The sequence below is a fragment of the Pavona decussata genome, unplaced genomic scaffold, assembly GCF_977016875.1.
Source record: "Pavona decussata unplaced genomic scaffold, jaPavDecu1.1 SCAFFOLD_324, whole genome shotgun sequence".
Classification (NCBI taxonomy): Eukaryota; Metazoa; Cnidaria; class Anthozoa; order Scleractinia; family Agariciidae; genus Pavona; species Pavona decussata.
Window position 1 is genome coordinate 1,726,256 of NW_028145713.1, and position 15,266 is coordinate 1,741,521.

The window sequence follows — 15,266 nt, forward strand, 5'->3', positions numbered from 1 at the left end:
CGTTCAACAAAAGGTGAACGGATGTTGGGCAAATGTTGGATGAGCTGAGAGTGCTCAAACGGTTTCAACGCCATTCAACATTTTTAAGAACAAAGGAAATGTTGAAGCGATGTTGAATGAAAGTTTAAACTAATTTAAATTTGATTCAACACGCTTTTGAAACAGTATTTTTACGCTTTCAACAATGTTGAACGACCTGCTCAAACGCCCCCGACATTTGGTTCAACAACTGCGTTGAACGCATGTTGAAGCAAATGTTGAAACCGTTTAAACGGGCTTTTATATTGAATACAACTCAAGCATTCCTCACCCTCTAATTTCTCTTCCGTTTCCAGTTCTCTGTCACTTCCGTTTGGTCTCCCATGCGTTCCTTCCGCCTTCTGTTCCATACCCAGGTTCAACATAGCAGGCAAGCTAGTGGCGCTTCCTAAAGGCCTCCTTCCAAAATGCCGCAGTAAAATCGCCGGCCATGAATGGTTTGAGCTCCGGCTTGACGGACGGACTCCATTGCCTATAGGACTGGATATCGTACAGCTCGTTGCCCGGCTGTACCCGCGGAGACCCCGACTGCTGGCGCGGGCGGTACGATTATCGAGCGTGCGCAACAGTAAGCGGCAGAGTTTGTACTGAAGGTAGAGATGCGTTCTGAAACAAAACGAAAATAGGTTAAACAAGAAAGGTGGGGTAAGGGGAGGGGGTGCCCGAGGACGTGAGGCTTCTATACAGAAACGAATGTTTGGTTTCAACAACAGTTGATAAGGTAATTTGGCGGTAGCCCTTATTCGCTCTAACGACGAGCTTAAGCTCGAAACATCAGCACTGGAATCTCTTTACGTTGGCCAAATTACTTTATCAACTCGATAAAACGATAAAATGGTTGATAAAACCAAACATTCGTTTCTACGCAGCAAAACAGTTTCTGTAGAAAGTAACCCTTTTTCTCTATACAGAAACTCCGGTTTACACAGGTTAAATGATTCGATTTTGTCAGCAATTTCATTTCTGTGGCCATTTGTCATTTTAATTAATAAATCGCATGCGTAAACTGCTGCAGATCTGCCAACCCTCTCCCCCTCCCCCCCCCCCCTTCCCCCCCGGGCTGCAACCCTCCTGGTTTGGCAGGAAGAATCCGTTTTTTTTGTTTGTTTGTTTGTTTGTTTTCTCACGGTCTCCCAACAAAGAGCTGAAATCTCCCAGTTTTTCTAAAAAAGAAAAAGAATGGAACGGTATGATTTATAAAATGAGACTTTTAAAATTTTATTTTAACGTCAAAAATCTGCGATTTACGCGCACGGATTCCTTTTTTTTTTTTGCTTCATGCAACGTTCAGCCAAGGAAAATGTACCCTGGGTACCAGTAGGCGGTGTTTTCTGCGACCTGAGTGCGGCCTTGAGATTTCCTGAGCACAAATCACGTCAAAACTCCCTTGGGGGATCCAGTGAGGTAGGTCTTCTGTCATGTCGCATGCGCACTGCGTCGCATAAAAAAAATCGCCGGCAAAATTGGATGAAAACCACGTGTGTCAAATTTGTGTAATTATGGATAAGAAGGTGAGTTTCTGAGGAAACAATGGTGCTGTGTTGGTGGGGAGTAGAAACAAATGTTTCGTTTATCAATAGAGTTGATAACTAAAGGTAAATTGGCCACCGTAAAGACTAGATTCGAGTGCTGACGGGTCGAGCGTATAAATAACCCTTCGTCAAAAGGGTATACGGTCTATGCATATGCTTGCCAAATCTTACGAGTTTAGTCACGTTCCTAGAGCTTTCGCACCAATTTGTTGTTGACGAGAACTACAGAGTACAGATATGCACTTACAGGTTGTAGTAAGCAGGAAAACACAGTCTTTTGAGGGGCCTCTGAAAAGGCTGCCTGGTTTCACCAAGCAAGAAAAAAGCCTTGGTCTAGCTTTCTGTGAGTACCGGAGCACGTACATTGTTTAAGGCAGTGTTTATTCCTGTTACTTTGTGTCATTTGAGCAGCAGTTTTCACAATACAAGGAACCAAAACCATGATAAGCTTGTAGAATGCGTGCATTAAAGTTATTTGCAAGTCAACCAGCTCCTAAAAGCTCACTGACCAGAACATCTGAAAAAGCAGGTGTATGGAAGCTGATGGAGGTGAAGATGCCATCAAGTACTTTAGCATTTTTGCTTTGTACATCGACAACTACTGTAATCATTACTCCACACAGTACACATATTAGGGAACTGGTCATAACAAGTTTGTTTGAAGAGGACCCTCCTTGTCTGGGGTAGGGGTGTTATCAAAGACACCACCTATCTCATGAACATTACCGATAAAATTTTATTGGATTGAAAATCTGAGAATAATTGACACAGGAATATTCAGCTAGCAAGAGTCAGCAGTGCTAGATAAACAAGAAAAGTGTGGTTTGAATCTCACTGTTATTTTTTTACTGCTGGATAGAGGGGTGGCTATGCAATAAAGACACCATCATTTCAGGTTGAGGAAGGGGGCTGCAGGCAGAGGCCACCATCTACTGCAGGTGGGTCCTGTTTAAGTAGAGTAGTTTTCTCACTTCCCTTAAGCCCGAGGGATAGTGGAGGTGGGGGTGGGGTGGGTGGATACTCAACAAAGTTTTGTATGGGAGGCTCTGTCCAAGGTCTAAACCCTTACCCTTTAATATACTATTTTTGACAGAAAAGGTAGCCCTACATGCATCTCTTTTTGTGGGTCTGTTTGGGATATTTGAAAGGCCCTTTTAAATTGCCTAAATGACAGTTTTGCCTACCCTTTGCTAGACTTTAGCTTGTAAAATCCCCTTTTATGTACCTCCAGCCTCAATGACAAACATACCCCTTTTGGGCGCAGCCTCCTGTATAGTCCTGTATAGAGAGTTAATCCCTCTGTTCAGGATAGTAAGCTGTTGCTTACATTTTTTTAATGATTTGCATTATAATTTTATTATTATTATTATTATTATTATTATTATTATTATTATTATTATTATTATGATGGTCATCATCATTATTATTCAGGCAAGTAAAAACTAACGATATAATGTTCCGAAGTTTCGGCGACGTCATGACGCCATTCTCAAGGAATGAATAATACAAGCGAGTTCAACAGAGTAAGATCTTAGATTTGCATTTATGGGGTAATTGAAATAAATACTTTGGCACGGATCGAAATTACCTCATTAATGCAAATCTAAGATCTTACTCTGTTGAACTCTCTTGCATTATTCATTCCTTGAGAATGGCGTCATGACATCGCCGAAACGTTGGAACATTATATCGTTAGTTTTTACTTGCCTGTATATTTCTAAAGCATTATTAATTATTATTCTTATTATTATTATTATTATTGTTATTAAAATAATATTATTATTATTATTATTACTATTGTTGTTATTGTCATTATTATTATTATTATTATTATTATTATTATTATTAATATTATTATTATTATTATTATTATTATTATTATTATTATTATTATTATTACTCGTGGATTTTTTAGTTACCTGGGCACCATTTGTTACCAACCTGAAAACAACTTCAGTTCATAGAGGTTTTCTTAAAGCATTCTTACTTCAAAAACAATGGAAGTCGTTCCTTTTTCACCCAAGCAGTGGTCCTTTCTCTCTTTTTAGCCTCTGCCTCAGCATCTTGGCTTGGTTGCAGCTGCTGAAAATCTATCTCTGCCTGTCCAGTGAAATCCTTGAAAGACCCAGACAATGAGTCATACTGCAGACACTTGGAGAAAGCCTACATGATTGAAAAATAAATACATTGTAAATAATAAATAATAAATAGAACAAGGAGGAAAATTATGTTTATCTGGGTGAGTGTAAACTAAGTACTTCTCATTACTACATTCACTCGGATTCATAATTTATGTACTTAATGACATATCACTCCCTAGAGCCTATCACGGGTTTAGACTGATTCTTTGATCTCCGCAGCACCAACACTGAGGGTCTTTAAATAACTGCAGAGAAGTATATACGTGCTGCCTTGTAATGACATCTGCAAACAGTTGGACTTCCTATAAGTCTTCTGGGATAAGGACAATAAACTGTAGGTCCCCTCTCACAACACCTGTTCCTAATAATCAAGAACCCACACACTGTTCAGTGTGGTGGTCTACATGTATCTCTATCTCTAATATTTTCATCTGATTTCATGTGTGGGTTGGGTGGGTGAGATCAAAAATATGGACTGATGGCAGCTCCCAGTGGCCCCTTTACAGGCTGATGTCCGATCTCACCCCACAGAAAAATTGTAAACTACCAAGAGACTATATGATATGTGCAGTATATATAAATACATTAATTTAACCATTACCCCAAATACAGTGTAAGTCTTTACCAACATCTTTTACCCTAAAATGCTATATGGTCGTGAAACCACAATTTTGCCAAATCCCCCAAAAGTCCTCAGCTCACTTATAAATATTTTATTTCATAATTTTTATTTCAAACCCAAAGAAGGACTTCTCATGTTCTCTGTCACTTAAATATAGTACCTGAGTATCCCCACTTCCCCCTCCCCCGGTACCCTTGCACTAAAATGTCACATGACCAACATCCCCTAAAACACTGACTTAATAAAACTGACTGTTAAACTGGAAACAGAAATTAAGAGCATATAAAATTATTATTAATATTGTAGATCTCAAATTCTAAAAGCAAAATCTTCAAGGGGAGAAATTTTATGACAGTTTTAAGTTTACAACAAAATGACAGTTTCTAATACATTAATGTAAGTGTTTTTACCGGTAGTGCCAAAAAGGCATTGAAGTACTCCACAAATATTTCATCATATGCCAACCGGTCTTCAAGAGTTTCATCTGTAAGTCTAATCCCTAGAGAAATCAAGTGAAGCTTTTAGCTATAACTATAAAGAATATACTGCCATAGCAGCTACAAAACCAATATAAAGTTAATTACGCTGTAGCTGAGGGGTTGAAGGGTGGTAGTTAAGTTGGTCCCATTGGAGTATACTGGGGCCACCAGATGTGCTTCATAAATGCTGCGCAATGCCCACCGTATCGTAGGCTATGCTGCCAAGTCAGCTGTCTTATGTCCTCGTCATAACCCTGGTAATGCAGTCCCACTGCAGCTGGGCAACAACAGCATAATATAGGCGATTTTCTGGTACCTCTTATAAATAACGGGATATAGTGGCTAAGGGAAGGCAACCCCAACAGAACAGAAAACCCTGGCCCTCCAGGTTGGGGATTGGGCATGGGGCCAAACTCCCCATCCCGTCAAAAATGGTTGATTTACGGAAACCGAAAATTCTTCTAACAAGCAATGTTACCGGCCCATTTCCCCCCTTGGGATCAAGGAAATAAGTCAAGTAAGCCAAGTCACACTGTAGCTGATTTAAATGATCATTTCCTCTTATAGCATCATATGTCATCACCTGTGTCATCACATGTATATGCAGTGAGCACTTAACCCTCCTTTGAAGTTGCAATATCAACTGAGACATTCTCCAAACTTTTCTCTACATATTTCATAGGAAAATGTTTGGAAGAATTTGTTTCAACATCGAGACATTTTCTCTTTAGTGATCATGTCCTCTATTTTCATTCATGTTTGATCATGTGGACTGCGGTAAACATAAGGAGAACTTAGCCCACAGAGTGGGGGAGGGGGTTCACAATTTTTTCTATGACAACTCTCTTGGAGTGACAATTTTCTTAACTTTGATAATATTCAAAGTCCCCTCTCTTGCCCATGGTACCCCCCCCCCCCCCACGATGGCTGATGATAGGTGCATTACCTAAAATAACTGAAGAGATTTTAATTGCTGCCTTTTTAATCACATCTGCAAACAGTTCAACTTTCTAGTCTTTTCAGATAAGGAGGATAAACCGTAAGTACCATCTCACAATCTGTGAGATGTTAAAGAACCCACACACTGTTTGAAAAGAGTAGGGGATGTAGTCACCAGTGTGGTGGTCAATATCTCTGATTTCATCTGTCTTTCGCATTCATTCATGGGCTGGGTGGGTAGGTGGGTGGGTGGGTGGGTGGGTGAGATCAAAATATGGACTGATAGCGGCTGCCAATGGCACCTTTATATGCTGAGGTCCGATCTCACCCCAAAGAAGAACTGTAAAACACCACGAGACTATGTGATTTGAGCTGTTCATAAATTACACTACTGTTACCATTACCATTTAAGAAGTGTCCCAAGGAACCCTGATATAATTAACCCCTATACATGTACAAAGGAGACCCAGGTGAAACGAATGATATTAATTCTTCAGCCCAGTTATAGTACTGTCTGTAATTGACCCACTAGGGCACGATAAAACGAACGCCCCAGTGTAACAAACAGAGTTTCCCAGTCCCTTGGCACTTATCATGCTCAAGTTTTCACTTGGAACAGAAGCAATCTTTAAAAAAATGTGTTGATCTTTTAAAGAAAATATGACCTTGTCAGTTCAGTGGAATTGAAAAACTTATGCCTTTGAACATGTTATGTGAATTTTTTCCGATATAAATATGCTGTCATTAACATCAACATGCAACAATAGTAAATTATAAGGCAATGTAAAACAGCTATGATCAAGGGCGCCCGTATTTATGTTTATGTTCTGTCTGCCACCTTATTCTCAATTAATCATAACACATTCCAGATTAAAATGATAAGTACTCGCGCGAAAATTTATCGACATTTTAAATTCCCATTTATATTTCGTGGCAGTGCGTGCTTATGAAAACAATATAAAATTAGCTATTATTTCCTTGTCGTAGCGGAATGAATATAAGTGTTTGGTCCCTTCAAAATTAATTTCTTAGGCCTTGAAATTGTAAACCTCTAACAAATCAAAATTTATCAACAAAATCACGGCGGAGACTGTGGAAAGATCAACCAGGAGCAGACATGATTTCAAATAATGAGACCATTATAACCCCGCCGTCGACGTTCGTGTTGACTTCGTTGACGTTCGTGTTGTTCTCTACTCTTTCAACGCTAATAGCTCCGAATTTACAATTGAATATGAAATCACAATCTTTCACAGAATTACGGTTGAGTCGTTAACGAGCTCTCATACCAATGGTCTTAACCGAGCGCGCGATAACTTTCATTCTCAGATTAAATCAGATCATTTTAGAGCCGGATTCTCTCACCTTTCATGCCTTTAACTCCCCCTGTCGGCCTTGATTTGCCAGGTGAGCATAAGCAATCATAATTCTGCTTCTACAGCTCTTGTATCGGACACATTTGCTGAGCTACATGACTTTTTACAACTTGTTGGCTGTCGTCTGTAATGTCTATGATGCCTCGCTACCACTTCGCATTTGTGAAAAGGTGGTTGTCAAGGTGATAGGAAACTCTTTTGTTTTGGCTAAATGCTCATTAAATATTAACTCGTACTTGTATTTTTGTAAAATTTAATTAATTAAAATGTCCATGTAAAACGCGTCTTACATCTACAGAAATAACAACTTTTAGATGGTTGGGGCGAAAAGAAATTAAGTTAAAATCAGCTTTTTAAAAATTCGCGACAGTGAATTATCGCGATTAATTATTAAACATTTTTTTTCCTTTTCAGTACAACTGATCTTTAATGTTTTTAATTTAGTTTTGTTTATCCGCAATAGGGGTCTGTTTACTGTTTGATTCTTGTTATATTTTAAGCAAATTTTATTGAGACTAATTCAGTTTAAAATATCCCTAGTTGTGGTACGGAGCCTCAACATTCTCCTTGAATATGCTTTAGTTCTGTAGATACACCGTTTTGTGTTATGACATGGACTGCCACCTACATGCAGGATCAATTTAATGTCTGTCTGAGGAATATGAAACTCTCAAATCCACGCCTCTGGTGCCCAGTTCAATGGACTAAACAGACTAGTGGCGCAAAATTAGGCCATTTTCACAATGGTCTCATTTACTGCCCGGAATCCGGGTGTCTCGAATGGCGAGTGACACGCCTCCTAGCTGTCAGCTTTCATTTGCTTACTGTTCCACCGATCGGCCTTCAGATCGCTCAAATTTTCAGCTACAGTACTGTAGTTCGGAGCCCAGGGGGGATACTCGGGTATAAACGTGACGGGGGGTCCGACGTATTTTTTTGGGTCAAAAATTTTCAACTCCTGTATTTTTTGGGTTGAAGATTTAACCGTGTAATTTTTTGGGTCTGAAAAATCTGCGTGAATTTTTTTGGGTTGGAATTTCCGCCAGGCTAATAGTTCTTACGCAATTCAAGCCAAAGTTCCCGCAAGATCCAAAAGTATGATTTCCAGTCTTGTATTTTTTTGGGTGCACAACATAAGGTCCATGTATTTTTTTGGGTGCAAAATATTATGCTCCGTCGGACCCCCCCCCCCCCCCCCCACCCCTCCGTCACGTTTATACCCGAGTACCCCCTGGGGTTTGGAGATTTGTAGTCATCCCTTCCCCGTCCCTCAAAAGCAGGCTCCTCGAAAATGTTTGTGTAAGATGTTTTCCGGAAAAAAATTGTATTCAAGTAGTATTTTTCTAAACAGCGATTGCTGTTCAATGGCCCCATGTGATTCTGTTGTTGTTTTGTCTTTTTCACAACAGCTTTAACTCTAAAAGATATGCAAAATACGAAAATACATACAAAGGTAGCTAACACAAGACATCCAAGAAAAATGGGGCACATTGCGCGCCCTGTGTACGAGGAGATGCTGTTTTTTAAGGACGGTGCCTACTAATAAGGAAGTATTTGTGTGTGATTTATGACTATGCGGGGAAAGCAGATCTTAGCAAGGGCTATCGAAATCCAAGAAGAAAATTGAGGGTAACCACGCAGTTTTTAGAGATAATTAAGCAACAATTCTTCTAAAAAACAGTAAAATACAAAGCAATGAATGGCGTTTTTTTCCAAATTAAAGCTTTATTATCTCTGAAAAATGCATGGTTACCCCAAATTTTCTTTGTTGGTACCAAGAGCACTTGCTAAGTTCTGCTCTCTCCGCATAGTTTTAAAGCGCGGAAAAATGTCTCTGTATTAGTAGGCACTACTGCATAGGAAACCCGACTCGAGATGCGCAGTAACAAAAGTGAGCACCGTCTTTAAATACAGTTAATTCCACTGTTTCTTACATTGTGGCAGTTACAGTACTTTTCGTGACACCCAAGTACACCCTCGTAGCCGTTCTGTACCTCGTCACGTAACGCTCCTCCCGTTGCGTGACGAGACAAAGAACTGCTGCGAGAGAGACTAAGTACACCCACCAGAGTTTGTTGTTTTCTCTTGCAAATTAGAGATATTGTTATCTAAACCTCACTGCGATTACAAAATTTAAATGAGAGACGGTAACCGAAAAAGATTTTGCCGGGTATTTTTGGTAAAATAAGGTCATCGTGAAAATCGTCTATTGCCACTACTCGTGATCACTGCACCGTTGAAAAGAAACCTGTTGAATGCAACCTTGCACGTCGCGCGCGCGCGCCGAACCCTTAATTTCCACGCGTACGCGCGCCCTAAAAGCAATTTCAGACATTACGGAGAAATCAGGAGGCGAAACGGTGGAAAACAAAAGTGCGTGAATTTACAGGAGCTTCTAATTCTATTCTTAGCATTCATACTTTGAAAAGTTGGAAGATATGGAAACAAAGAACCCCGCACAAAATAAGGGACTGTGAAATAATTATCAGGAGGGGGGGGGGGGGGGGCTGAAAAACCAGAGGGGGGGGCATTACCTAAAATTGCTGCCAAGATAGGGGGGGTCAAAGTAAAATCACTCATTTGACAGAGGGGGGGCCTTAAGTTTTATTCGAAATGTAAATAAACTTAAACGCAATTAAAGATTCTCAATGCAAAGGACCAGGAGCAGGAGTCCACAACGTTGAAGTTCAAGAGCTTTTTTTACTAGTTTGTAAGGTTCTTGAGTCCGACCATCGTATCCGTTTACACAGAGCACCACATGACTCAGCACAGAACGAGGCTGAGAGGACTAATGCCGCCATTGGTGAAGCTCTGGCAACTGATAAGCCAGTTGAACCACCAATAGATCCATTTCACGGTCTTACAGCTGAACAAATGGATAACATGACTTTAGAAGAGATTGAAGAGCATTGTGCATCATGGAAAGTAGAAAATACATGGGATCTAACTAGAGAGGTGTCAGATCGAATCCACGACGAGCCAGGGCCTGGGAAACACGATTTTCTTATTTCTGTCCCCAGTTACCCTAGGGAGAAGCAGATCATACAGTTTCTTGCCAAATATCTTGTTCAGTGGAGAAAGGCATCTGCTGATAAACGTAAAAAGATGTGCGGAAATGCTATGTCCTTGAAGCTTCAGAAGCTTAAGGACAGTCATGTGCGACAAGGGCAATACTTCTTAGAATACCTGAAGTTTGCTTGTGAGCCCACATGTAATTCGTGTGAAAAGGACGGGTGGACAGCTGGTGTCCCTGCAAATTGGTTCCCTGTTCCTGATCTTAGGGACACAGCAGCCTTACCACGCGGGTATATTCCATCCAATGTGACCAGTCTGAGTGAAGAAATCGATCGACAACTTCCAAGTGTGCAAGTCAAGAAGTTAGTCGATTCTGGTATGTTAACCTCTTCCAACGCCAACGAACTACAGGAGGTGTGTGAGAAGTTGATGGTTGATGAAATCACTCTCAAACGTTTTGTTCAACACCGTGAGTTTATTGCATTGAAAGCTAAAAAAAGGGAAGCTGAGCGCAATACCCTTCCAGACATTAACTGGAAAGAAGAAGATGAAGTCAAATCCCTCACAGCAAGACAAATTAAGATCTATCTTAAGCAGAACAATCTTCCTGTATCTGGAAGCAAAGCCGTGCTGGTAGCACGTGCTCTTGATTTCTCGCAAACTGGAACACGAAACAACGAAAGAATTAGTGCCAATGACAGTGACACAGAACTCCTATCCAGTGATTCCGAATGCGACTCTGATTCTCACACAAGCACTTCCGAAAACAATTCTGAGTTGGATTCAGATGACTCCGAAACGGATGGCTTTGTTCAACACTCATATGAAGTATTATTTGTTCCAGGCGACGACATCCAACAAGTAAGCGTACGCTTACAGTAGCATGACAATATAAAAGGTATGCACTTAAAGGCATCTATGGTAATGGTGGCGGCGAGGAGTGAGTGCGTGTGTGTGTGTGTTGGTGTGTGTGTGTGTGTGGGGGGGGGGGGATGCAACGTTATTTTTAACATAACAGAGGGGGGCTTAGAACTAATTTTTTAGTTTTGGAGGGGGGGTACTGTCTAAGTTTTTGCTAGATAACTCTGGTTTTTCAGCCCCCCCCCCTCCTGATAATTATTGCACAGTCCCTAACAATGATGCGTTCAGATTTGGTTTAAAATTACTCGCCTTAGGGTGTGGCTGACAAGGATGAAAATATATTTTACCTTGAAATAGTTGGGTCATTTTCAGTTCACGTTCTTCCCTTCATATCTAGAAAAATCCCTAAACTGGTGGTTTGTTTTCCTTTTGTACGAGAATATGAACTTCAGTTAGCGTTAATTCCAGCACAGTTTTGACGCAAAATCAGTAAAAATCCACATGATCAGTTTGATGATTAATCAGAACTTGACAAATGTATGGCGGCTCAATAATTCGAGCAATCGCAGTCTCCATCTGGCGTGGACAAAAGGTTGTTCCTGAATGGATACTCCAAAACAAGGCTGGACACCTTATAGTGTTTACACAATGAATTACACAATCATGATAGCCGACGTAGACGAGAATAGAGGCCCATTCAGTTAGGCAGAGAACTGAGCGAATGGAGCTCCATTTAGGCGGAACATCCGTTTTGGGGGTTTAGTACTGATCTGACACTATTAAGGCCTAACAGCTTTAAAACTGTTAGCTTTAATTCTGTTGTCATGCCTAACTGTCTTAAGTGACTGAGTTAAAAATTACCATATTCGTCAGCTAACCCTCTTTAGTCTAGTGGATGCATAGGTGGTTGGGAAATATAAAGCAAATGACCCGGGTTCGAGGCTTACACTGATTTGATTTTTAGTTCTATTTTTTAAACTTCTTTTACCGTTTGAAGTAAGATTTCTGTTGTGTAAATATCATAAGGTGTCCAACATTGTTTTGAAGTATCCCATCTAGTAACAAGTAGACTGCAAGCTCACAGCGCGAGAGAGAGAGAGTGGAGCGAGGATAAATAAACGAGAAGAACCCCCCTCCGCTCGTTCGCGCCAGTTTTTTTCGCGCTCGGCTATTTGCGCGACCTCTCGACTATCCAGAAAGGGACTGCTTGCAGTCCTAGTAACACCCGTGGATATTATGAAGACATTCTAGGACATTCTTGTCCCCACAGCTGCGATCCTTCAACCTCGTTCCCAGGGGGTTTCCCTTGTAAATCTACAAGGGAAAATCCCTGGAAACGAGGCTGGCGATCCTTTTGGCCACCAATCTTATACCTTGAGTCAACTGGCTCTTAGGCCAGCGGTTAGTCGCCAGGAGAAGGGGCAGCCCAAATTTTCCTGGCAGACGTAAAAAGACACAACCGTTCACAGATATTTGGTTTTATCAAAAGAGTTGCAATTGATAGCGTAACTTGTTGGCCACCGTAAAGAGATTCGAGTGCTGACGTTATACTAGCGTTAGCCCTTTGAAACAAAGACAAAAGGGAATATTCAAGCTAAGTGAATCAGCCATATTTTCACAAAGGATCACTGTAATGACCTGTTATATCAAAGGAACAAAGTAAGATATAACGTATTATTTGAAAATATGGTTCACCAGCGAGGATTCGATTCCTCGACGGTGAACCATATTTTCACATACAGTCGACTCCCGATAACTCGAACCGTCAAGGGAAATTGAAAAAGGTTCGAGTTATCGGGAGTTCAAGTTATCGAGGGTAAAATTATATAGAAAATGACCTGAAAGGAAAGGAAAATTGTTTCGAGTTAGCACGAGGTTGAAGTTAGCGAGGGTTCGAGTTATCGGGAGTCGACTGCAGTACGTTATTGCTTTTACACGTTCAGCCCTTTGTAAGAGTGAATCCAACGGTGGTCAAATTACCTTATCCTGACTCGGTTGATACTGAACCAACCATTCATTTCTACTCCCCCATGCCACCGACACACCACAACAATTTCTTTAGAAACTGGCCCTTTTAACTATTCGTTAGTAGAGAAGCCAATCAACAAAATTATTTTTCTTTTTATTTTCCTGGCGACCAACCGCTGGTTAAAGCCAGAGGACTCTGGGTACGACGGATCTCGATTCTTAGCGCTGACCTAAAGCTTAAGGATCGCGGCACTAGAGACGAGAATTCCAAAACGTGAGGATCCGTGACAGGAGAATCAAAGCTGCGTAAATATGAAATATGAGTACCATGCCTGAAACTGATTTATCACGGAAGGTGATGTGATCCCGGTCACGAACGTGACGTCATCGACGAGATCGTAAGCTATGGGTCACGAACTTCCTCACTTAGAAAAAACAACAACAAAAAACGCTTGAAGTGTGAATGAAAGTGAGCTGTTGGCGAACAAGTTCTTGTATTGTTTTCAGTTTTGTAGATTGTGTTTATTCCAAATGGAAACTATGGAAAAGTGTAGGTACTCTCCTGTGAATCGTTTCATTGCAAGGGGATGTACAAATCTAATTCTGACCGGTATTCAATCAAGAAAGCTATTGAGCATTACTTTCCTGTGCGGCTGTTTATTGTGCTCTTTTAAATGTAGTTGTAAGTTTTTAGTCTGGGGATGATATCCAACTGTGAACATTCAAATGACACTCCACCTGTTGAGCAGAGTAAAACTTTTCTTTCGACACTATTGCGCATGTTTGGTTGTAGTTAAGTTTGTGATGGCCTAGCCTAAAATAAAATGGGCCCTCTAAAATTATTTTTAAACTGAACTTGCGTCTGCGGGCGAAATCATGAAGTGGGATCATGTCTATTTGGGGACAACACTAAGTTTAGTTTCTATGGTGTCCTCGGCTTTATACCCTGAGATAGATTAAAGAACTTTCGAAATTTTATCCATGCCACATTAATTCCTCGACGGCGTAACTCCTCAGCGGCTGTCGAGGGAGCGGAACGATCATCCTTCTACATACAGGAATACCTTTTCGGGTTTTGAGTAGTTAAGACGAAAATGAAAATCAAATTAAACCAGGAACGGATCCAATCCAGGAAACAAAATTCGTGACCATTTTCCGATAAAACGAGCGCCAAAGGCGCAAGGTTCTAGGAGGTCCGGGAACATGCTTCCCCCTAAAAATTTTTAATTTTTAACTCCTTCTGAATTGCTGGCATTCCTGATCCTAGGTGACTGGCATTTTCCATACAATAACCTGTGAATTTTCTTTTATTCTAAAAATATCTATTTCTTGTCAAAAATCTGACTGTTTTCCGTAACTGATAATAGCATGGAAATCGGTCTTGGGTTCCGCTCCTAAAAGGGAAGTTTTAGGAATTACTCGAACAAAGCTACTGTCACATGCTTGGACGGGGAAGTCGCACAAACAACAGATAACATTAACAACAACATCGTCTTAAACGGGGTCCTCATACTCATAAGGCAAACTAAATCGGTGCGCGATCTGTTCCCACTGAATCAGAGTTTTTATTACTCGTGATTTCCACTGAGGGGGTTTTTGGGTTTCGGTTTTTCCAAGCAGCTTTCTCAAATTCATGCTTTTCAACATGGAAATCGGGGTATTTTCAGACTAAGGGATTTAACGTCTCTAAACTGACAAATCTCTCGCCTTGTAATCATTGTTAGATTGGTACTAAGGCTATCCTGATACTCGAGTTTTCAGATTTTGTTCCTAAACTGAGAAAAAATGTGGGTCTACAGTTCGAACGAAAGATATCCCGGACCAGATAATTTTCGTACCGACGTACAAGCCGGTTACCTTTAAAAACAGACAGTTCACTGCACGTTATGCAAAAATATAGTTTCATCCGGCAGAGTCGACACAGAAAAGCGCCGATAAAAACCGTTCGGCAGTATGGGCAGTAGCCTGAGGGTATCCGGCCGGGAAACAGATCATGGGCAGTGCAGTTTCAATCAAAAGACTGCTTGAAGAAAACTGAAAAACTGCAAGGATGATCTGACTGCATACAAAATTTAACACGACAAAGAGAAAGCCTGGAAGAAGAGGCTGAAGAAGAAGAAGAAGAAGAAGAAGAGGAAGAAGAAGAAGAAGAAGAAGAAGAAGAAGAAGAAGAAGAAGAAGAAGAAGAAGAAGAAGAAGAAGAAGAAGAAGAAGAAGAAGAAGAAGAAGAAACAAAAGCAGACAAAGCTTCGCCTAGTATACTGAACTTCGCTGTCGACAATAGTTGTTTTTAG

At 40.7% G+C, this 15,266-nt stretch overlaps 1 protein-coding gene across 1 annotated transcript in view; it reads right to left on the bottom strand.

Moving 5' to 3' along the window:
* Positions 1-7,302, bottom strand: part of LOC146453745 (uncharacterized) — a 40,933-nt gene extending 33,631 nt beyond the window's left edge. The window contains exons 1-4 of the mRNA XM_085096270.1: positions 7,118-7,302; positions 4,745-4,833; positions 3,559-3,734; positions 311-645 (exon numbers count right to left, since the gene is read on the bottom strand). Of these exons, the coding sequence (XP_084952396.1) occupies positions 311-645; positions 3,559-3,734; positions 4,745-4,833; positions 7,118-7,124 (607 nt within the window). The 5' untranslated portion in view covers positions 7,125-7,302. The remainder of the gene's footprint in view (positions 1-310; positions 646-3,558; positions 3,735-4,744; positions 4,834-7,117) is intronic.
* Between the last annotated feature and the right edge of the window lie 7,964 nt (positions 7,303-15,266).